General features: G+C 46.0%; 2 protein-coding genes across 4 annotated transcripts in view; one reads left to right on the top strand and one right to left on the bottom strand.

The window, feature by feature from the left end:
* The window catches only part of PIAS1 (protein inhibitor of activated STAT 1), a 48340-nt gene extending 44531 nt beyond the window's left edge, over window positions 1-3809 (top strand). For all 3 annotated transcript variants that reach the window (XM_083475081.1, XM_083475083.1, XM_083475082.1), the window contains exon 14: window positions 206-3809. In XM_083475081.1, coding sequence (XP_083331207.1) covers window positions 206-502 — 297 coding nt within the window. In that variant the 3' untranslated portion in view covers window positions 503-3809. The remainder of the gene's footprint in view (window positions 1-205) is intronic.
* Window positions 3704-10007, bottom strand: CALML4 (calmodulin like 4). Its single transcript, XM_083475283.1, has 6 exons — window positions 9895-10007; window positions 9734-9764; window positions 8388-8528; window positions 7263-7451; window positions 4122-6228; window positions 3704-3802 (listed from the first exon to the last, which is right to left on the bottom strand). Exons 1-5 carry the CDS (start codon window positions 9895-9897, stop codon window positions 6131-6133), a joined length of 462 nt encoding a protein of 153 aa, XP_083331409.1. The 5' UTR covers window positions 9898-10007; the 3' UTR covers window positions 3704-3802; window positions 4122-6130.
* Between the last annotated feature and the right edge of the window lie 14465 nt (window positions 10008-24472).

Below are 24472 nucleotides of genomic sequence, written 5' to 3'. Positions count from 1 at the left end.
TTTTATCTATTCTGTGCTGGTTTTGCTTGGAACGGCTTTTACTTGTCTTTATCATTGTGTGAGCATATTGCTGCAACCCACCCTTACGGTGAAGGGCGTGAAATAAAAACAGTGGAGTAGTAGCAAAAACATGCCTGAGTACCGTTTATTAAAACCTGCTCTCCAGTGCCTCACAGCTGCCCTTTGTCCTCCTTCACATCTCCAGCATTATAGCACTTCTCTTCTGGCCGCTGCAGCCGCCGCCGTGTCTGCTTCAGATGACCCAGAACTTTTGCACTCCCGGTTTTTCCCCTATGCTTCGTCTCAGATGTTCCTGGATCAGTTGAACGCAGGAGGGAGTGCCACCCTTCCAGCCACTAACGGCAGCAACAGCGGCAGCAACAGCAGCCTCGTGTCCTCCAACAGCCTGCGAGAGACCCATGGCCACCCCGTGGCCAACAGAAGTAACACAGACCCAGCCTCTCTCTTTGGCGTCATGCCGGATATCATTTCCTTGGACTGAATCTTGTTGAGTTTTCACTGGACTAGCTAGAGGAGAGATCTGGGGTTTTGTTTTATCTTATTTTGTTTAGAAATGCAGACGAGCTTTTCCTTTTTGTAGGGGAAAAATATTAAGATATGTACAGAGAACAAAACTATATTTTCAGTTGTACTTTTGTATATAAACAAAATATGGTTTGACTGGTAAAAAAAAATGACAAAAGCTCCCAACCTAGATTTTTGGATACGGAAGATTTTACACCACCCTTTCTGTCTCGAGTGTTCGTTTGTTTTAAGGCTTTGATTTTTAACTGCATCACTTTGTTTCTTCACAGTGATATTAATGGAAAAGTAATGGAGTGATTGAAGCTTTGAAAAGTTCTGGGAGGCTTCTAGTTCCAGGGAAGACAGATGGCACCCACAATAACTGGAGGGAATGGTTTTCCTCCTTAGGGCACAATCCTCTGGGAATATTTTCCTGCACAAGCACCATTGAAATGAATTAGTCTTGTGCCAGTGGATCAGGCCCTCTCTCTTTCTTTGTAATTTATGTCAATTCCACAGCATTCTCTGCCTGCTAAACTGGTTGTGTGGCTTCTTGGAATGTTCTTTCAGCTTTTTCTTCTGGTTCCGAACTTCTGTTCGGAACCTTCCTTGTTCCTTCACCAGACACCATATTGTTCTGTTTGTGTGTTCATCAGTTCTCCTCATGGGGGAAAAAATACCCACACTCCTGCATGTTGAAGCATTACCATTGGAAGGTCTCTCCGCTTTTGCATGAGGCAAAATGGCTTCTTAAAATCCTGCTGCCATAAAGGCATCGGTGATCCTTTCTTGTATGTTAAATGTTCTGTGTTAAAGACTTGCTTTCTTGAGGTCATTCGACATTGGCCTAACACTCAAACTTCCTTCCCCGGGACTTTAAAAATCTCTTTTGTGAAACTCCTACATCGTACTGTGCTATCAGGACTTAAATGAGATGATATAATTTGAAAAAGATGTATTTTGCAGCGGATAATAACAAATAGCACGCAGAGTCCTTTCTGCAAGCATATTTGAACTATAGGCTCCAATCCTACGCACTTGTGCTTCAGAACAAACCTGCATCAGATTGGGCTATATTAGTGGCCGAACCCCACACAACTCTTTTTTTAAGTTCAAAGTCCTTCCCCCTTTCCTTCAAATTTACCAAAATTTGTTAGAATCTTGAGGGTGATCCACCCCCCCCCTACCTGCTTATTGGCTTCAAAATAATTATTGAATGATTTTGGCTTCTTCTGACTGAGCATGTGAAACTATATTTAATTCTCCTTTAGTGTTTGTGGGTTTCTCCCCCCCCCCCCCTCCCAACTACCGTGAAACCTGTATGATTAATTAGGAAAGAGTAACTTGGGGATTATTTAAACATTTCCTTTTTTACTAAATGACAGAACATGTAAATAGAGAGAAAGGGAAACTGTTCATAGTACATGGGAGGAAGAAGGGGAGGGCCAAACAGCCATGTTGATGTATTCCAGAGCCCTCATTGGAGTGCAGATCTGTTCTCTGCTGTGAAAATATTTTATAGCTAGCTTTTAAAAATCTAGGCTTACAACAAATCAGGAATGGATAGGAAGGAGGGAGGTAGCAGGGTTGGTTATAGTTTTTTCTTTTTTTGCTATACTTTATCAAAGACCATGTTAGCGATTTCTTTAAACCATAGCTGCAGAAGTTGTTTTTAAGATAAACTTTGCATTGATATCAAGCCACCAATTTTTAATAGGAAACAATCATTTCTTTTCAACTAATTGAGAGACAGTATAAATGTTCTAAGTGGGTTTTCAAATGTCCCCTTCGCCATTTTAAAAGCTGACTTGAATTTTTAAAATGTTTGTTCATATGTATATGTGTGTGTATATATGTATTTATAGATCTCTTTCTGTGTGTGTGTCTCAGTGTGTCTGTTTCATGCATGTGAATTCCATTACTGTCTGGCTGAAATGTTTCCTTCGACTATAATTTATTAAATGTCAGTAAAATCTAAATAAAAGGAACACAAAAGAGGAATCCTTTCTAAGTTCAATCTAGCTTGGAGGCATCAGAAACTGATTTCTTTTTTTAAAAGTATAATGAAACTGGCTCAACTTAATATAAAATGTGGTCCCATTTCGTTGCAATTGGAAGGATCATTCCAAACACTGAAACAATCAGAGATTTGCTAACTTTGGAAAGTCTGGTCACAGTGTAGTTGCAGGAGTCGAAACTGACAAGTGTTCTGATGAAACCCTGTAGCTGATGCTCTGCTTCTTAGCTTAAGGTGAATGCTTTATATCAGGCACTTAAACGTGAGTCTGGGTACCACATGCTAAATACATTGTATGATGTGGGTCTTGTAGCTTGCTTTGAATGCAGATGGCTCAAGCTTCAGTCTCCGCCAACTCCATGTAGAGCTGGGAAGGTCCCCTGGAGAGCTGCTACCAGTCAATGTTGACAATATTGAGCTATATGGACCAATAGTCTGACTCAGTATGAGGCATCTTCCTATATTGTTACCTGGAATATGTGGTACAGTCAAGTGCATGCAGATGATGGGCTGCAATTGAGTGTATTTATGACCCATTTATTCTCATGCGATGCAAGCATATATAAGTGTGCACTTGGCTACAGCATCTACACAAGGCTCCCCCCTACTCACCAAATGTATCTACTGCAACTCAAATGGTTTTTATCTGCATGTCTGTCGAGATTTTTCTACATCTGACAAAACAACTGTCGAGTCAGAATTTTAGGAGACTTTCCAACAATTCGTCAGGCTTCAAGGAACGCTGTACTCTGCTTTCAGTGCTGTTTGGTGTGTTTGAATGCTGGAAGTAATATTGTCCTTTACAGTAAATGGGAACTGCCTGAGAGTGCAATTATCTTCAGTGTGACTTGACTGAATAGTATTTTGGGGCGGGGGAGGATTTTGCCCATCCTCTTTCTTAGCCTGTGGGTGCTCGATAAAGATCTAGAACTGTGTAAGACTAGAAATCTTCTAGGACTGGTTCAGTTTTTTTAAGTCCAGTTAATTGTAAAATTAAAAGGTACCTGCTACATTGAGCCCACGGGTTTCCATGTTTTTCTCTCTCTGATAAGGTAAATGACACTTCTCACCACGGTGGGCAGTAGGGAGTGGGCATTGTACTTGCAGTTTGGGAATGAGAAATTTAAAAGCATTACAAATGAGACAAGGCACACAAAAAACAAAGGTCAGTCAGTTAATGTTTAATGTGGAGAGCGCTTGAAAATTTAAGGTAGCAAACCATTGTTTCTATGTCTTTTCCTGCTCCTCCTGTCCTTCATACTAAGTACAGTGGTGCCTCGTAAGACGAAAAGAATCAGTTCCGTGATTCTCTTCGTCTAGCGGTTTTTTCGTCTTGCGAAGCAAGCCCATTGACGGATTAGCGGCTTTTAGCGGCTTATCAGCCTATCGGATCAGCTGATAAGCGGCTTAGCGGCTTAGAAAAAGGGGGGGAGGAAAAAACCCCCGCAGGAACTCGCAAGACATTTTCGTCTTGCGAAGCAAGCCCATAGGAGATTCGTTTTGCGAAGCACCTCCAAAACGGAAAACTCTTTTGTCTAGCAAGTTTTCTGTCTTGCGAGGCATTCGTCTTGCGGGGCACCACTGTAAAAACAATGAATCTTCCCAATTCAAACTGAATAGTGTTTCCTGGCCTCCCTTAACTTGGGCTTTGGGCCGGGAAGGGGATTTTTGATGTATTTAATTCTGGGAACCTCTTTTGAAAAGCTATTTCCTGGCCAGTGTGTGTGTGTGTGTTTTAAGTTCTTTGTTTTGTTTTTTCGCCAACAATAATAGTTAATTGGGGAAAGGTTCCATTTTGGCATTACCTGCAGTCTGTCAGTTTCTTTAAAATACTAATCTTTAAGAATTGCAGAGTTTTTTGTTTTTTTTTAGTAACATGGAGTTAAGGGGTGTTTTTTAGTTAACACACAAATCCTGTTAAATTTGAATGTGGAAAGCGTACTTCTTGCATTTCATAACTTGTTGGCTCACTTTTTTTTGTCCTTGTTTTTCCAAAAGAGAAGTAGAGGGATGTGTGCTGCTTGGATGTGTGTCTCACTTTGTACAAAATTTTGGGGGGAGTGAGTGAGTGAGTGAGTGTGTGTCTACACAAGTACACACAGATGCAAGATCCTTGTATAATAGCAGGGGTAGAGTGATTCTGAATCACTTCTGTGGGCATTACTCGATGCAGAGTTTGTTGTTGTTTTTACCTAAAAGCAAAACCAAATTAAACCTTGCTAAGACTTAACTAGCAGTTTGTTGCAAAGTCTTTCAATATTTTCATAACTGCATTCCCAGATTTTCTTATCCCTATCAAACATATACCATACTCCCCTGGAAGAAGGCACTTTTAGAAACCTTCCACCGAACTTGTAGCTAGTCCTTGGTTGTTTTTTTTAATGTGGTTAATCTTTTTCATTGCATTAAACATTTCAGGGTGTTTTCTTTTTCACAATACATTATGTCTTGCTTTGTTTTTATTATTTTCCTTTCAATGAGAGCTTAGATTTTTATTGAGAGAGAACCTGCCAGAGGCCCCCGGCTTGTGCTGCTGTTTGTTGCTCTAATTAACAAAAGGGAAAACAATATGTAAATAAGCAGAAACTTTAAAAAAGTTATTAATTCCATAAACTCAGATCTGTGATTCATTGCCTTAACTTTCTTTTAGTTTTCCATACAGCATGCCAAACAAGTTTTAAAAGTGGCTTTTAAAGAAAATGTATAGTAGACCAATGTCAGTTTGTATAAAAGTATCAAGTGAAAATATTTATTACATGCATTGGAAAAAAATGGTTTACCCTACTGAATGTTACCTGTTTATGTAAAACATCTTTAGATGTAATAAAAAGCATTATTACGTTGTCTCTTCTGGAATAAATGTTGCTGAATTTGCACACTGTAAATTTACATCAGGAAAGCTATTAGGGAGGTGTGCATGTCTGTTGAGAAGTCCTATAGGTAACCGCGCAAATGTGACACACCTGGATTATACTGTGTCTCTCAATTTCTGCCAGTGGGTGCTGGAAGTACTCTTAAATCAGACCTGCTCAACTTGGGGGCTGTCTTTTGGCTTGGTAGATCGTGCCCCACAGAGACAAGAGTGGTAGCCACTGATTTCGTGGGTGGCGGCTGCTCAGCACTTGCTGTGCTGTTTGGTTTTTAAAGCCCATCTTGTTTCGAAACAAGATTTGAATGGGGTTTCTCAATACAGGGAAAATAACCACACATCTCCTGCCAAGGTCAGGAGACACAACCCTGCTGAATAATAATAGTACATAACCTGCAAGTTCTTCCTGTACGCTACCTTAAAATTCTTGGCCCACCAACACAGGACTGAAAAATAACCCAAATTCCTAAGCACCTTGTTTTTAAAACACTGAAATTGAAGTGAAATAGGTGGTCCATTTTATACAAGCCCAGTTCCACTGGTTTGTTTGAACCAACACTTTGGGCCTGGGAAAAATAGGATCTTTACGATATAAATTTGAGGATTCCAAAAGACAAAGCATTTAAGGCAAGTAAGTGGGAGAGAACCCAGTTCCATCAAGCACCTGAAGGAGCACTGCAAGCCACAAGGACGACGGTTGCCCTTCTGTTTCCAATGATTCAGTAGTCGGCAACAGGGAGAGTGATGGATTGGACCAGGTCTTCATACCTGACTATTCCATTGTGGCCCACTTTGGCTTCCTTCAGGAGGTTGTCCACTGTAAACAATTGCACAGTAATTGTGGCGTGTCAGTTTAGTTGTGCATTATATCTAGATTATTGTCTACCTTTTTTATTTTTCACCTGTGTGTGTGAAATAAGTGTAAAACTATGTTACAGTGGGTCCAAGGAGTTTTCCCATTTCAAGGAATAGGTGGGTTACATTGTGCAAAGGCACAAGCCCAACAGCTTTCCTTCCCAATCCTGTTGGTCTCAGAAATTGACAACTTGTGTCTATTCCACTCACCCGCCTGTCTCTCTGGTGCTCCATATATTTACATTGGTGCTGTCAACCCGGTTTTCTCAAGAAACGTGGGAGCCGGTACCACTGCTAATTTAGGTAACTTCCTTAAGAGAAGTACCATTTTGAAAATGGGAAAGCAAAGGGGTCTGAGAGAGCAATCCAAATATGGGATTAGTTTAGTAATTAACCAAACTGGGGACAGGAGATGTTTCAGAAAAGGCTATGTCAATAGAAAGGAAATGCTTTTAAATATAACCAGTAGTTGTTGCTATAATGTACTGCATTTATATCCCACTTTTTTCCCTCCAAGCAGCTCAAGGTGGCGTTCATGGTTCTCAGTTAATCCCAGGAACCCTGTGAGGTTGGTTAGCTTGAGAGGCAGTGACTGGCCCAGGGTCACCCAGTGAGCTTCATGGCTGACTGGGGAGTTGAACTTTGGGCTTCGAGGTCCTACTCTGACACTCTAACCACTATACCACACCGACTCTCAAGTCAGACTCTGTGAAGCAGCCTTCCACAACCTGGTGTCCTCCAGATACTTTGGACTGCAACTCCTGTCAGGGGCTGATGTAAGTTGCAGTCCAACGAAACATCTGGTTGATGGTAGATAGCCTGGAAATTGTTGGAGAGTTTCTCCTTCACATAGTAAGCACACCCTTTACCTATTACTCCTGATCAATACAATATTGTTAAAAAAACCTTGTTCGCTGTAGGCAAAATTAAGATTGTGGGGACATGTCAGAAATGCATGCCAGCCAAGAGAGAATCTCTCCACTAAGAACTTTTTACCTTCCTCCTTAGACAGTTTCTCTCCTAGATTCATCAACTTGGCCCTCAGCTCTGCCACTGAAATGAATCCCGTCTTCTTCCGGTCTGCCATCAACAGGGCCAAGAGGATTTCATTCTTGGGATCTTCTTGCTGCATTTGCCTGTACATGATGGTCAGGAAAGTTGAAAAATCCATTTCTCCAGTCCTGTCTGGAAACCAGAAGAAATACTGGGTAGTCTGCTTGAATTGGTGGTTTCTTGTGCCTAACAGGCCCCATGGAGGGGATTAAGCAGTCCATCATGGCACATCAGCATCGGGACCTGAGATTTTCAATTTGTTCGTAAACTACCTAGATTTAGGGATGGTCAGTGAATTGGGCAAGTTTGCTAATGACACCAAGTGGTTCACAGATGTAAGGAGAAAAATGGAGCTCCCAAAGGACCTCTCCAAACTGGGCATTAAAATGTTGGCTGCAATTCAAAGTAAAGTGTAAAGTGATGCACATTGGAAACTCTTTTTTTTCCAAATTTCACATATATGCTAATAGGGTTTGAATAAGCAGTGGTGGGGAAATCAAGCCTTGTGAGGAACCGTGAAGGGAGTTGGGGATGTTTAGCCTGGTAAAGGGGGGACTGAGAGGAGACATGATAGCCATCTTCCAATATCTGAAGGGCTGTCACATAAAAGAGGGAGCAAGCTTATTTTCTGCTGCTTCAGGGTAGGTATTCGAATGACAAGGAGAGTCTGACTAAACATTAGGAAGAACTGTCTGACAGTAAGAGTGGTTGGACAGTAGAATGGACTCCCTCAGAAGGTGTGGACTCTACTGGAAGTTTTTTTTTAAAAGAGTTTGGATGCCCATCTGTCAGGGATTATTGAGCTGTGATTCCTGCATTGCAGGAGGTTGGACTAGGCAACTCTTTAGCTCCCTTCCAACTTTAAAATTCTATGATTATTTGACTCCAAAACAGCAGGAGAGAATCACCTTAGCTAACCTTGCTTTAAGCATTAAACACACTAGCTCTCTAACCCTTGGAAAGAAGCACCTGACCAAGAATTTTGGGGTGGGATCTAAGTAATTTGTACAGGCTGCCTTTGCTGGAGAGTGTTTATTAAAGCACTGACTATGCCTACCTTTTACTTACCAACTTTCTGCAGCTGAAGGTGCCTGGCCACTTCTCCGGGGGTGGGGCTGCTCCCCAGACAGCGCATAACAGTGATGAGATCACTGGCATTGATCTTGCCTTTATGCTTCTTATCATAGAGAGAAAAACATTCTTTGAACTCTAGTCGGGAAAAAGGAGGAGAGGAAGAAACCAAGTTTCACTGACACATCCTAAAGGAGGTGTGTGTAACCTTTGACCCTCCAGATGTTTCTGGACTGCAGCTCCCATAATCACCCCTGGCTATTATCTATGCTTACTGAGGCCCCAGAGTGGCACGCTAGTGCTAAAGAGATGATGGAAGCTAGCTACCTTCTCGGAATAGTGCAAGTCCCTCTCTATCATTTCATTATTATTATTTTTCAGATTACTATAACCACTGCATGAGCAACACTTGGAAAACAACTGGACAAAACGGCAGGAAAACAATAATATAATGCTAACCCATTTCAAGATAAAACAGCAACTCTTCCTTTGAAAAGCAGAGGAACCACTGTGAAGCTGTGCTTAACTTTTCACATCAACAAGTGCTTTGTGGCTGAGAACAGGCAGCGGTTCTTGGTAGCTGAAGTTATTTCTTTTATTATCTGTTTCTAAGGTAGTAGTAGTATGTCGCCTATCTGACTGGGTTGCCCCAGCCACTCAGGGTAGCTTCCAACAAATTATAAAACCACAGTAAAACACCAGACATTAAAAAACTTCCCTATAGAGGGCTGCCTTCAGATGCATCAATAGACAAGCCGTCTATAAAGAACTGCAAAAGACATTAAATTAGTGTTTCCCAAACTTGGGTCTCCAGCTGTTTTTGGACTGCTACTCACCCTGATGTTGGGAAAGATGGAGGGCACAAGGAGAAGGGGACGACAGAGGACAAGATGGTTGGATAGTGTTCTCGAAGCTACCAGCATGATTTTGACTAAACTGCGGGAGGCAGTGGAGGACAGGAGTGCCTGGCGTGCTCTGGTCCATGGGGTCACGAAGAGTCAGACACGACTAAATGACTAAACAACAACAACTCACATAATCCCTAGCTAGCAGGACCAGTGGTCAGGGATTATGGAAAGCAGTCCAAAAACAGCTGGATACCCAAGTTTGGGAAACCCTGCTTTAAATGGTGCCATGATACCTAGTGAAGATATGGGCACTCGCTTCCCCGATATTTTAAAGACTTAAGTAAGAATGACCTTCCTCGGTGCTTCGACGAGAAACTTGTTAGAAGGAATTCCTCAAAATCTGCTTTGGCGTTCTTCCAAGGCAGAGCAGGACACCCACAAGAAGGTAAGAACATTTAATTAGTTGCAAATAGTGTTTTGTTAAAAGGTACATACCATTGATTTGATCTTGGGACAGGAATTTTGCCTGCAACACACAAAAGGAACAAAAGGGAAAGTTTGATAAATTAAACTGTAATCTGCAAAGCAAGAAACATCACCCTCCCAGTCATCTCCAACACACATAGACAAGCTAGATTCCATCCCCCTTCATTCACCATTGTTGGGTATTAATTGCCCTTTTCAGTGGGGTGTGCCACTTCTTTTGCCTGCCAGCCTGCTAGTCTCTTTGCCTTCCGCGTCTGACTTAGTATGGTTGAGGTCTAAAGTCCACCTGTGCCACCGAGTAGCAAGAAGCAGCAGGTGTAATAAATACTCTTTGCTGTCATGGATACAGGACACGCTGTGTGTTGGATTTCAGCAGCTACTAAACAGACAGTAAGTAGGCCATGGAAATGTCGATTTACTAGAAGCTGTTTTTCACCTCTCCATAGGTGTTTCTAAACAAACAAACACAAGCAAACAAACAAGGGTGACAGTTGTTAGAAAATGCCACCATACTAAAAGCAGCAATTACCACCCTGGAATCCCCCAAATGATAGAGCGCCTCAAAGGCTTGGTAATCCCAAAAAGATTTCAAGACACCTCATGCTGTGTTTAAATACCAACTAGTGCCCATTTGCTAATGCTTAATGCGATTGTTTCAGGAGGACACGCGGAGGTCACTCAAACACTAGGAGTTAGCATGGATGAATCTTCCAGCAGAAGAAAGCAGGACAGGAGATTCCCCCGGATGGGATGCTTAGGCCTCACTTTGGTCCCCCAAATTGTGCTTTTTTCTGCTGGAATCTGCCGGAACAAAGTACCCTTTCTCTTGGCCACTCCTCTCGTGACACCTAGCGAATTCTCTCCGCACAGGTTTCAACCAAAGTTGGGTGTGCGTGTGGGTGTTGAATTGCCCCTCCTACCTTTTTCTAGCTTTAAGCGCTCAGAGACAGTAGGCACCCACCTGCTGGGGCCTTGCAGGGTGCTGTCATTCACCCTTTTTTCATTTTTTTAAATTGATTTTCCAAATTTACAACAAATAAAACACACAAAGAAAAAGACATTACATTACTAAAAAATAAAAAGAAAAGAAAAAGACAAAAATATGAACCAATATTACTCTAGGACCCAATTTCAATTGTTAACTGACTTCCTCAAATCCCCCTATCTGAATTTCATTGAATCACCTTGTAACAGTTCTCCAATATCCTCTTTCTAATAAAATTAACTCCTTCAAATAACTATCTTCCTTTCTTTTCAACATGTCCTAAATCCATAATGTTTTACAATACAATCATACTCTAATCCTAAGCCATTTTGATACTTTCAAGTGACTTCTATTGTTTTATATTACAATGTTTTGCTAAATAGTCTTTAAATTTCTTCCAATCTTCTTGATATTCTTCTTCTTTCTGATCGCGGATTCTCCCAGTCAGGTCGGCCAGCTCCAAAAAGTCTAACATCTTCATCTGCCATTCTTCTACTGTTGGTAGTTCTTGAGATTTCCAATTTTTAGCTAGTAGCAATCTTGCCGCTGTAGTGGCATACAAAAATAATCTAACATCTTTTTTAGGAAGTTCCAGTCCTATTATTCCAAGTAGAAAGGCCTCTGGTTTTTTAATAAATGTATTTTTCAACATTTTTTTCAACTCATTATAAATCTTTCCCCATAAGTCTTTCTCCTTGGGACACGTCCTGTCATTCACCCTTTGCTGTTCGCTGTGATGATCCACGAGCTGCTGGTGGTGCAGCTACACAGGAGGCCAATACATCACCATTGGCACCTCTGCCTCCCACCCTAACCGGCTTCTCCCCTTCCCTTCCGTAGGTGCCTCAGGAGCCACTGCTTCCGCCCTTCTTGCACCCAAGCAAAGCCCCCTTCCTGCCCTGCATCTGCCACTTTAGCACCTTCTACATTTACCTCAGCACTTCACTGCCGAGCACGTCCAGCTGCTACCCTTGCTAGGAGGACCCTCGCAGGGTGGCTAGCCCTAGCAGCAGCCTCCCCCTGCCACCGCAGCCTCAGGTGAAGGCCGAAGCATCTGCGGCAGTCCGCTGAGCATGTTCAAAGTGCCACCTCCTTTTCCCCACTCGGCTGTCCCTCCTCCAGCCATTTCTGGACAGAGAGTACAGGCACCTCCCCCCCCCAAAAAAAAGCACTGCCCAAAACGTTGCTAGGATTAAATAGGTTTTTATCCAGAGGGGGCCTTAGCCATGAAGGCAGGAGAGACGGTTAATGGCGGCAGAGTGAGAGACAACTAGGTCTGCCCCATGTGGTCTCAAGTTGCTGTTTTTTAATTACAAACCAGTTGAGCTGAATAGTGACTGTGCAAAGATTGTATTAATTAGGGAGTGGAGGGCTACCATTTGGATCTTCCTTTCAAGCATCAGCAATACCTTGGGACAATTGCTCTCAGCACCTGAACAAATGCAGTACAGTGGTACCTCGGGTTAAGTACTTAATTCGTTCCGGAGGTCCGTTCTTAACCTGAAACTGTTCTTAACCTGAGGCACCACTTTAGCTAATGGGGCCTCCTGCTGCTGCCGCGCCGCCGGAACACGATTTCTGTTCTCATCCTGAAGCAAAGTTCTTAACCTGAAGCACTATTTCTGGGTTAGCAGAGTCTGTAACCTGAAGCGTATGTGTCAGAGCTGCTTGAAGATCCTAGCTCACAGAGGATCACGCTAGCCAGCGATCATTAAGTAAAAGTCTTTATTGAATTACAGTTTCCATTCTCACGCTGCTGCGCGCAACTCTACGTCTAGTAGCTAGATCGGCGAAGCTCCGTCTGAGTCTCCGCCCCGTGTGCACCAACTTAGTATCCTAGCCTTGCTCCACCTTTTCCGCCTGACTGTCCTCCTCTGGGTCCCTCTACCCCCCGGGGCTTCTTCCTTCCGGGATTCTTCTGACGCTGACCCGGACCCTCCTGCCTCCTTGCGCCGGGCTTTAGGACCTGGTTCCCTTTCGGGGCTGCTTACTGCGCCGCCTTCCTCTGCATTTGAACTTGGCGCGCGCGCCCAACCTTCCACTTTCCTCTTAACCGTTTCTTCGCTCCCCGATGGAGGTGTGGCCACTCCTGACTCATGCCCTCCCTCCTGTGGTGAGCTGCCAGCGCTTCCCCCCTGGCTCCCTTCCTCTTCCCTGCTTCCTGGCGGTGACGCTGGTCCCGATTTCCAGCTGCTCCCCCCTGAGTCCCCTCTGGCTCTATCTTCCTGGGGTGCCCCCCTAGACTCCCCCCTTGCCCTGGCCACTGGTGCTCCTTTCTGTGAATCCTCTGATTCACTGGAAAGACTAGGAGATCTCGGGTCGTCGTCATCACTCATCTTTTCTTCTGCCTCCTCCCCTTCGCTCTCTGTTTCCTCCCCTGCCCGTGCCTCTGCTCCTAAACCCCTGACATCCATCCCCCCCTCGAAGCCCCCCATTCCCCCCTCCCCTCCTTCCGGTGCTGGAGCTGGGGGCTGCTGTTGCAAAGGGACGAACGTCGGATATCGGTCGCTTCCCGTGGCGGGCCTCCATCTGAAGTCTCGCGGGTCTTCCTCCCTGCTCTCGTCGACAACGGTCACCTCCGCTTCCATCTCTGTGCCGCCGTGCTCGAAACCAGGGTCGTCCCCGAAAACGTCCATGTCCGTCTCTCCCTCACTTCCTCCTGGCGGTGTTGCTCGTCCTGGGCCTTCCAGCCACCGTCTGCGGAACTGCTCCTCTGGTCTATCGTCCCACCAATACGAGGGTTCTGATGCAGATCCCGAGGGTGACCCCTCCGGGGAACGGACGTCTTGTGTCGGGTCCTCGTCCGAGTCGAACCCCCGGAAAGTGCTGGCCGAAAGCGTGGGCGTGAAAAGCCAGTCGTCGAAAAAGTCTGCTGGCATAGGTCTATGGGGGAAGAGGGCATGAAACTCGTCTTTGAGGAGAGGTTCGTCCAAGGCGTAGCCCGGCACCCAGCTGTTCGCACTGGCCGGGGTGCCCTCCTTGGCGAGAAAGTATTCTACCCCCTCTTCCCCCCATCTGGAGTCCAAAATCTCCGTGACTTCGTTGATGCGCTCCTTCTGTGCCACGCCCGCGTGCCCTGTTCTGTCTCTGACCGGACTCGGCGCCGTTCCGGGTTCCTGGAACCTGTGCGGTGCCTTGTAGGGAGTGAGCACCGATCTGTGGAATACCGGATGCATTCTGGAACCCTCCGGAAGTGCCAGTCTGAAAGCTACCGGGTTGACCTGCTCTTCGACTTGGTAGGGCCCCAGTTGTTTATGCCCTAGTTTCTTCTTGGCCAACGACCTGGCCGGCACTGCGTGGGCTGCTAACCAAACCCAGTCTCCCACGTGGAGCTCTTCGCCAACCCTTCTGTGCTTGTCCGCTTGTACTTTGTATGCGTGCTTGGCCAGCTCCAGGTGGCGCCTCAGCTGATCGTGGACTTCCTGCAGCTCCGACGCGAACGCATCTGCTGTCTGCGGCTCCCCCTCCCCCATTCTTTCCAGTCCCGGGAAGGTTCTGGGGTGCCTCCCGTTGTTGGCGAAGAACGGCGTGACCCCCGTGGACACGTGCTTCGTGTTGTTGTAGGCGAACTCGGCAAGCGGCAGGTAATCCACCCACGTCGCAGGCTGTTGATTTGCATAACATCTCAGGTACTGCTGCATGATGGCATTGACCCGCTCCGCTTGCCCGTTGGTCTGCGGGTGTCTCGCCGACGCCAGGTTGATCTTGACGTTCAGGAAGCCCATCAGCTTCTGCCAGAAATTCGAGATGAACTGCCGCCCCCGGTCGGACAGAATAGACCGTGGCAGACCGTGAACCTTGAACACGTGGTCTATGAACAGTTTGGCGGTTTGCTCCGCCGTGGCCACCTTAGCACACGGAATGAAATGCGCCATCTTGGAAAACAGGTCCACCACCACCAGCACTGCCGTCTTGCCCCTCGAGCTGGGCAGATCCGTGACAAAGTCCAGGGCCACCCTTTCCCAAGGTTCGACCGGAGTTTGCAGCGGTTCCAACAGTCCGGCCGGCGGTTTGTGCACTGGTTTGGCCCTCTGGCAGGTGTCACACCTCGCCACGTAGTCTGCGACCTCCCCTCTCATTCCAGGCCACCAGAAATCCCTGGCTACTAATTCCACCGTCTTCTCCTTGCCAAAGTGCCCGGCCGTGGGCGCGTCGTGCAGCTGCTGCAGCACCTTGGCGCGAAGGTCGTCTCCCGGCACGTAGATGGCCCCTTTACGGATGAGCAATCCATCTCGTAGCTGGAAACCGTCGGCCGCAGCCGTGCCCCTTTGCACCTCTGCCATCTTTGCTTGCGCGAAGGAGTCATCCTGCAACGCTCGTCGCACCGCCTCCAGGTCCACGGTGGCCGCGGCGCACGCCCATACTGTTGGTGCGAAGATGTGCATGGCGGCCGCTGGCGTTGCGTCCTCCAGATACTGTGGCTTACGGGAGAGGGCGTCCGCCATGATGTTAGTGTCCCCCGGGACATACTCTATGCGGAAGTCGAAGTTCGCAAAAAACTCAGCCCAACGTATCTGCCTCTGGTTTAGGAACTGTGCCGTGCGCCAGTGCTCCAGATTCTTGTGGTCCGTGCAAACCTGCACCGTGTGCTTGGCGCCGATCAGGAAGTGCCTCCACGCTTTGAACGCTGCATGAATGGCCAGCAACTCCCTGTCCCAGATGGTGTAGTTCTGCTCGGACTTGCTGAGCTTCCTGGAGTAAAACGCTGCCGGTCGCCACACCCCCTGCTGGTCCCTTTGCAGCAGGACCGCCCCCACGGCTCTGTCCGAGGCGTCTGTCTCCACCCTCATCGGCCTGCTGGGGTTGACGTGAAGCAGCTGCTCTTCCGATGCGAAGAGACGCTTGAGTGCCTGAAAGGACTGCTCCGCCTCCTCTGTCCAAACGAACTTCTTTTTCTTGAAACTAAGCGTGTCTGTGATGGCCGCTGTCTGCATAGCGAAGCCCTTGATAAACTTGCGATAGAAGTTCGCAAAGCCGACAAACCTCTGGACCTCCTTCCGGTTGCGTGGACTCTTCCAATCCAGTACCGCGCGAACCTTGGCGCTGTCCATGGCGAGCCCCTTGTCAGACAACTTGTAGCCCAGAAAATCCACCTCCGTCACGTCAAATTGGCACTTCTCCAGCTTGGCGTAGAGCCTATGTTGCTTTAGTCTGGTCAGCACTTCCTTGACGTGTCTGTCATGCTCCTGCTGCGATTCCGAAAAGATCAGGATGTCATCTAAGAAACAGACGCACGTCTTGTAGAGAAGTCCCGCCAACACGTGATGCATGAAAGCTTGAAAAACGTGGGAGCCATTTTGCAATCCAAAGGGCATAACTCTGTATTCGTAGGTACCCAGTGGCGTGAACATGGCCGTCTTCCACTCATCTCCCTCCCGCATACGAATGAGGTTGTACGCCCCTCGCAGGTCTAACTTGGTGAACACTTTCCCCTTCCGCACCTTCGCCAGGAGGTCGTCGATTCGGGGCATGGGGAAGTCCGACGGCTTGGTCCCATTGTTTAAAATGCGATAGTCCACGACCAGTCTTTTTTGGGGCGTGTCTCGCTTTTTAACAAAGAATACTGGACTGCCCCCCGCTGCCTTGGACTCTCGGATGAAACCGCGCTCCAAATTATGATCTATGAACTGTTTGAGTTCCTGCAGCTCGTCCTCTGACATGGAATACAGTTTCCCCTTAGGCAGCGCCACCCCCGGCAGCAGGTCAATCTTGCAGTCATATGGTCTGTGAGGGGGTAGCCTGTCTGCCTCCTTCTCGCAGAAAACTTCCAAAAATTCTGCGTACTTGTGGGGAATCGCTTGCAGCGTGCCTAGCAGCAGCTGTGACTCCTCTTCCTCTCCTTCCTGCCGGGGCACGATGCAGTGTTCAGCACAAAAGGAAGAGCCGAAGATCAGCTGCCTCTGGTACCAAGCCAGCGTTGGGCTGTGCTTGTCCAGCCAACTCATTCCCAATACAATGGGCGTATCCGATAGTTGAGTGACATTGAAGCTGATGATTTCTTTGTGATTTCCAAGTCGCATCGCCATGGGCGGCATCTGCTTCACCACTTGCCCCCCTAGCAACTCCCTGCCATCCACCGTGACAACCTGCAGGGGCAGTGTGGCCGGCAGCAACTGTATAGCGTGCTTGTCGACAAAGTCCTGCCCTATAAAGTCCGCGTTGCTGCCCGAGTCAACTGTGATGGGCACGTCAGTGGTGATTCCATTGGGCAGCTGGAGAGATGCGGTGAGCCTCACCACTGGTTTGGGCGGGAGGGGGTTCACGGGCTGTAAAACCTCTGGGGACTGCGTCACTAACACGTCTGGCTGGGCCCCAGGGCCTCTTCCTCCAGCCAGACTGCGTCGTTTCCCTGCTGTGGTCCCCCTTGCTGCGTTGCTGCAGTCACCATTGCCGAGGCTGCAGTAAGCTTGTGGAGCCTCTGGGGACACTCTTTTGCCATATGCCCTGGCTCCTCACAGACGTAACACTTCCTGTTCCCTCTAGGAGGCTTCGCTTTCACTGCTGCCGGTGCTAGGGCTCTGGTTGCTGACTGAGCCCTTGCACCTCCAACCTCCATAGGTTCGGCTCCTCCTCCTGGCGGAGGCGTGGATTGCGCCCGCGCTGCTTCTCTGGGAAGGAAGGAGGGGCCCCTGGCTGGTTCGCGCCCTCCACGCCCTTCGTCCCTGGTCCACGGACGTTCTTCCAGCCTCACCCCCACTGCCAGTGCCCTCTGAACGACCTCCTGGGTGGTTCGGGGTCTCTCCCCCCTGGCGATCTCATCTTTAATCGAGTTGTGCAGCCCCTCCCAAAAGAGGTCTCTTACAGGAGCCGAATCCCTGTCCCATTCCAGGGCACTGACCAAGGCGAAAAAGCGGGCATGATACTGCCTGACGCTGGCCCTCCCTTGTCTCAGCCCATGCACCTCCTTCCGTGCAAGATCCACGTCAATACTTGATAAAAAACACCCATCCATCGCTTTAATAAAGGCATCTGCATTCTGGAGCGCCGGATCCTTATCTCTCCATAAATTGCGTAGCCATGCTTTAGCATCCCCATGCAAATGGGACATGATGAATCCCACCCTCTCTTGCTCATCTCTAAAGTCTTTATGCAGCAGTTGCAGTGCGCACAGTACGTCGGCTCTAAAGTTGGGATACTGTTGCAGGTTCCCATCGAAGTGAGAGACCAGCCCGCCTGTCCGTCTCGCCAACCCGATTCCCTCCTGCCGGGGTGTCTGCTTTGTCAGCACGTCTAACCTGACCTGGAGATCCCTGCAGGCGGCAGCTGCCTCCTCCTCTCTCTTCCTGGATGCGAGAGCCTCGGCATTCAGTTGTGCCACTGCTTTTCTGAGTTCCTCTATCTGCTGCTCAGCCGTCATGTCGTCTGCCGTTCGTGAGCTCGCTAGTAGGCACCTGTTTCTCTCCCCTCCTCGAGGCTGTAGATGCCCACAATCGGGAGACGGAGCTTACTGTCAGAGCTGCTTGAAGATCCTAGCTCACAGAGGATCACGCTAGCCAGCGATCATTAAGTAAAAGTCTTTATTGAATTACAGTTTCCATTCTCACGCTGCTGCGCGCAACTCTACGTCTAGTAGCTAGATCGGCGAAGCTCCGTCTGAGTCTCCGCCCCGTGTGCACCAACTTAGTATCCTAGCCTTGCTCCACCTTTTCCGCCTGACTGTCCTCCTCTGGGTCCCTCTACCCCCCGGGGCTTCTTCCTTCCGGGATTCTTCTGACGCTGACCCGGACCCTCCTGCCTCCTTGCGCCGGGCTTTAGGACCTGGTTCCCTTTCGGGGCTGCTTACTGCGCCGCCTTCCTCTGCATTTGAACTTGGCGCGCGCGCCCAACCTTCCACTTTCCTCTTAACCGTTTCTTCGCTCCCCGATGGAGGTGTGGCCACTCCTGACTCATGCCCTCCCTCCTGTGGTGAGCTGCCAGCGCTTCCCCCCTGGCTCCCTTCCTCTTCCCTGCTTCCTGGCGGTGACGCTGGTCCCGATTTCCAGCTGCTCCCCCCTGAGTCCCCTCTGGCTCTATCTTCCTGGGGTGCCCCCCTAGACTCCCCCCTTGCCCTGGCCACTGGTGCTCCTTTCTGTGAATCCTCTGATTCACTGGAAAGACTAGGAGATCTCGGGTCGTCGTCATCACTCATCTTTTCTTCTGCCTCCTCCCCTTCGCTCTCTGTTTCCTCCCCTGCCCGTGCCTCTGCTCCTAAACCCCTGACAGTATGTAACCCGAGGTACCACTGTATGTGGAAACAAGGAAGTTTGGCTAAATAAATATGCTGCATAACCTAAAGTACGATACCCTTGAAAGAGGTGGAAATATGACCACTCCTGAGAATGTCCCTGGGCCCCTACCGCTTTTGGGGAAAGGGGATTGAGAAGGTTGTGGCACTCGACATCGGGAGTGAGCGCGGTGCTGAGAGTCGCTACCCAGCCTGCGAAGTGAAGCTGCGTCGCCATAAGTGGAGAGCGCCGATTCCTTCCTGAAAAGAAAATTTGGACTGATTCCCCGTGAGTAAGAGCTGAAAAATAACCGGGACTCTTTGAATTTTAAAAATTGGGCTAAAAACGGGGGAGATTTAAACAAAGGAAGTCTGCCTCCCCCCGACTGTATGAAAGCGAAAGCAACGGAGCTCTAAACCTGCATCCGTTTAAACCCGCTCTTTGATCAGCTAAACCGGACATTTAAACCTTTGATCTCCCCTCTAGCAAGCAGGGCAGAGGGGAGGTGAATCTGACCAATAACTGCATGATTTATTTGGGGGAAAAAACCTCTGCTGTCTCATCTATTTGAAAGTACGAAACGGTCTGCCTTTTCAGTACACTGAACTGACTTTTTCCTGTGAAGCGATACTCTGATACAAAGTTTCCACAGTGCCTGACTACTGTATATTATAAGAAGAAACAGTATAAATTGGGCAACTGTGGCAATTTGAAGTTATAAGCATTTAGCAACATTGACTTTGACTGTGTTAATTTCCTTTTTTCTTACTCCTTGGACTGTCTCCTTTGTTTTTGTATTTGGAAATTTTGCTCTATGGCCATTTTGATTTGCTCCCTCTAGAGGATAAAGTAAAGCTCGGCACGGCTTAAGACAGTGGAATTTTCCAAGGGAGAATAAATCCCGTGGGAATTGACCTTGACATGAGTGGCCCACAAGAAGAGATAGTCACAAGAGCCAAGATCAAGCAACAACAACAACAACAACAGCTGCAGCTGCAACAGGCAAAGAAAAGAGGCTCAATCTCAGGCGCAACAGCCGGATCAGCTGGAACAACAGGTCAAGACAAAGGAGCAGCCGTTTCTATGGAAGCTGTGACAGAGGCCCTGCTCAAGATAAACCAAACTCTGGAGTCTTTGACAAAACAGACTTCAGAGAACACACAAAAATTAACAGAAATATCAGCAAGATTAAACCAGAATACAGAATCTATAAATAAATTGGTAGAGGAAAACGCCACCACGCGCCAAATTGTCGAAGAGGCCAAAGCCACTGCTGGAGAGACACAGGAGAAACTAGAGCCGCTTGCCAAGAAGGTCTATGAGCATGATGCAACTTTGGCCTTGTGGGAGTTACAGAGGAAAGAGAGAAACTTAAAATTAAGACTGATTCCGGAGAATGAAAGAGACAGCCTTGTGGAATATTTGACACGGGAGTTTGCGGATTGCTGGGACCTTGAGGAAGACGAATTCAAAATTACGACTGCCTTTAGACTGGGGAAAAAGCAAGACAGAAAGACACCGAGAGATTGTCTGATTACACTCAGATCCAAGGAGGAAAGAGACAAAATACTAGGATTACACTTTGAAAAGGCCTTGCAAATTGGAAATTCAGCTGTACAGATCTTTAAAGACATCCCAAAATACATTTTGGATTTAAGAAACTTCTACAAGGACTTGGTTCTCTTGCTAAAGAAGAATTCTATTCGCTTCAGGTGGGAGTTCCCACAAGGACTGTCATTCGACTACAAGGCAAAGAAAGTGAAAATAAAGACAATTCAAGATAAAGACAAATTTTTGGCAAGATACCAGGAGGACTTACAGAAGGGGACTGTGGACGCACTTGCAGAACAGAGGAGAGCACTGGATATCCTGAATCTCTCGTTTGGACAAAAACCACCACCATCAGAAGAAGAGCAACAACTTGGAGCTGTTGGAGGAGCCTTAGGAAAATAACAAGATGGCTCTGCAATTCCTTAGTTGGAATTGTAATGGGCTCAATGGGCCTTTGAAGAGAAGACAAGTATTTCATATATTGAATAGAGAACAATTGGACTTGATATGCTTACAAGAAACTCACATAACCAGAGCCCACAGGAGATTACTTTCAAACAAAAGGCTAGGACAAGAATTTATCTCATCAGACAAAGTTAAGAAGAGAGGAGTTGTAATATATGTGAAGGAGAAATGGGCTCCAAAAATGATATTTAAAGATGAACAAGGGAGATATCTGGCTGTGGAGATACAAGTACAAGGAGAAAAATTCTTAGTTGTTGGAATTTATGCACCAAATGAAGGCAAATCCGACTTCTTTAAGAGACTTCATGAAACTTTGATGGACTATCTGGATTACAATATGATAATTATGGGAGACATGAATGGCGTGGTCTCCACCAATATGGATAAGGCACAAAGACTTACAGTCACCAAAGAAGGGAGACTCCCTAAGACTTTTTTCGAAATGACTGAAAACATGGACTTGATAGATATTTGGAGAACAAGGAATCCTCTGGAGAGAGAGGGAACCTTTTTCTCCCAAGCAATGATGACCTGGACCAGAATCGATCAAATCTGGGTTACTAGTGGAATGGCTCCAAAGATTAAGAAAGTGGAAATCTGCCCAAAAACTTGCTCCGACCATAACGCCGTGAAGATGGAGATGAAACTCACAACAACTGGTCAATTTAGATGGAGAATGAATGACACCCTCTTTCGAGACAAGGAGATTCTCACGAAGGCCCAAAAGACCCTAAAAGACTATTTTGAAATAAATTTGAGGACCGACGTGGAGAAAAGAGTGATCTGGGACGCAAGTAAAGCGGTGATGAGAGGATTTTTGATTCAACAAAACTCAATAAAGAGGAAAAAACAAAATGAGAAAAAAGAGAAGATTCTGGAAATGATAAAGGAAGGAGAGAGGAAATTAAGAACAAAACCAAAGTCTCAGGACATTTTAAGAGAGATCAAATTATATCAAACACAATATATGGAATTGATGAACCAAGAGATTGAATGGAAGATAAGGCAAATGAAGCAAAAGACTTTTGAATCAGCAAATAAATGTGGCAAACTTTTGGCATGGCAACTGAAGAAAAGGCAGAAACTAAATACAGTTACAAGCCTAGAGGTGGATGGAAAGAACATATCCAAACCCAATGAAATCAGAAATGGCTTTTTAAGTTATTTTAAAAAACTCTACACCCAAGGCCCGCAAAATGAAGAAGATATAAATTCCTCGGAAAATATGGACTACAAAACATCTCTCATCAAAGTAAGATGGATTTGAACCAGAGAATCTCAGAACAAGAGGTAGAGGCTGCCATTCAGAATATGCAACTGGGCAAATCTCCGGGACCAGATGGACTGACTTCCAGATACTACAAATCGCTGAAGGAATGGTTGACTCAACCACTAAGAGAAGTTTGTAATGAGATCCTTGAGGGAAAAAAGGCACCTGAATCGTGGAAAGAGGCATATATTTCACTCATACCAAAGTCAGAGACTGAAAAGACCCAACTTAAGAACTACCGCCCAATATCTCTGCTTAATGTGGATTACAAAATTTTTGCAGACATTTTGGCAAAAAGATTTAAAAGAGTCTTGATGGAGAAGATTCATAAAGACCAAGCAGGCTTTCTCCCTAAAAGACATCTAGCAGACAATGTAAGGAATGTAATAGATATTTTGGAAAAGCTAGAGGTGAATATAAACACTAAAGCAGTATTGATCTTTGTGGATGCGGAGAAAGCCTTTGACAATATTTCTTGGAGTTTTATGAGGAAGAATCTTCATGGGATGGGGGTAGGTCAGGGTTTTGAGAATGGTATGGCTGCAATATATTCTGAACAAAAAGCCAAACTGATTGTAAACAATGTTGTGACTGAGGAACTTAAGATAGAAAAAGGAACACGACAGGGGTGCCCGATTTCCCCATTACTTTTTATTTCAGTTCTGGAGGTGTTGCTGAATATGATAAGAAATGACCAGCAGGTCAAAGGTGTGCAGGTCGGAGCTAAACATTATAAGTTAAGAGCGTTCGCAGATGACCTAGTATTGACTTTGCAAGAGCCAAACACTAGTACGAAAAAGGTTTTAGAAATAATACAACAGTTTGGTCAGGTAGCCGGATTTAAGTTGAACAAGCAAAAAACCAAAGTTTTAGGGAAAAACCTAACAGATATGGAAAAGGAGAAATTTCAAGAGGAAACAGGTTTGACTGTGGTCAAGAAGGTCAAATACCTAGGGGTTTACTTAACATCTAAGAATCAGAATTTGTATAAGGACAACTATGAAAAATGTTGGTCAGAAATTAAAAAAGATTTAGAAATATGGTCAAATTTGAAACTGTCAATGTTAGGCCGAATTGCAGTAATTAAAATGAATGTATTGCCTAGAATGTTATTTTTGTTTCAGACCTTGCAGATTATTGATAAGATGGAATGTTTTAAGAGGTGGCACAAAGATATCTCGAAATTTGTCTGGCAGGGCAAAAAGCCCCGAATTAAATTTAAAATATTGACAGATGTTAAAGAAAGAGGGGGTTTTGCCCTGCCGGACCTAAAATTGTACTATGAGGCAGCAGCTTTTTGCTGGCTCAAAGAATGGATGCTCCTCGAGAACACGGACATCTTGGATCTGGAAGGTTTCAATAACGCTTTTGGTTGGCATGCATATCTTTGGTATGATAAAGTCAACAGTGCCTTTAAAAATCACATTGTCAGAAAAGCATTGTTTAATGTTTGGATAAGATATAAAGATCTATTGGAAAACAAAACCCCTAGATGGGTGTCACCAGTGGAGGCTAAAGCAGTGAAGAAACTCAATATGGAGGTCGGATGGCCGAAGTATTGGGAAATTTTAGAACAGGATGGAGATAAGTTCAAACTACAAAGTCAGGAGAAATTGAAGCATAAAGTAGAAAATTGGTTCCAATATCGCCAAATAATGGAATTTTTTAAACAGGACAGGAAAGTCGGTTTTCAGGTGGAAAAATCAAAATTAGAAACCGAACTGTTAGAACCCAATACTAAGAATTTATCTAGAATGTATAACTTGTTGTTGAAATGGAACACACAGGATGAAACAGTTAAATCGGCTATGATTAAGTGGGCTCAGGATGTTGGACATAACATTATGTCAGCTGACTGGGAATGGTTATGGAACACCGGTATAAAATTTACGGCATGTAATGCCTTAAAGGAAAACATTATGAAAATGGTATACAGGTGGTACATGACCCCAGTCAAGCTGGCAAAAATCTATCATTTGCCCGATAACAAATGTTGGAAATGTAAAGAGACTGAAGGTACCTTTTATCACCTTTGGTGGACATGCCCGAAGATTAAGGCCTTCTGGGAAATGATCTATAATGAAATGAAAAAGGTACTTAAATGTACCTTTCCTAAAAAACCAGAGGCCTTTCTCTTGGGCATTGTCGGCCAATTGGTGACAAAGAAAGATAGAGCTTTTTTCATGTATGCCACAACAGCAGCAAGAATACTCATCGCAAAGTATTGGAAGACACAAGATTTACCCACTTTGGAAGAATGGCAGATGAAAGTG

This window comes from Podarcis liolepis (genome assembly GCF_965112155.1).
Source record: "Podarcis liolepis genome assembly, chromosome: 14".
NCBI classification, from domain to species: domain Eukaryota; kingdom Metazoa; phylum Chordata; class Lepidosauria; order Squamata; family Lacertidae; genus Podarcis; species Podarcis liolepis.
The sequence above is the reverse complement of the archived record's forward strand: the minus strand, read 5'-3'. Positions and strand labels throughout refer to the sequence as shown.

Excerpts from the sequence above, each read along its gene's own strand:
- CALML4 (XM_083475283.1), bottom strand. Across the intron at positions 8,529-9,733 it reads GTCCCAAGATCAAATCAATG|AGTTCAAAGAATGTTTTTCT; the intron begins GTATGTACCTTT and ends TTTCCCGACTAG. Across the intron at positions 7,452-8,387 it reads CCTTCAGCTGCAGAAAGTTG|ACAGGACTGGAGAAATGGAT; the intron begins GTAAGTAAAAGG and ends TCTGGTTTCCAG.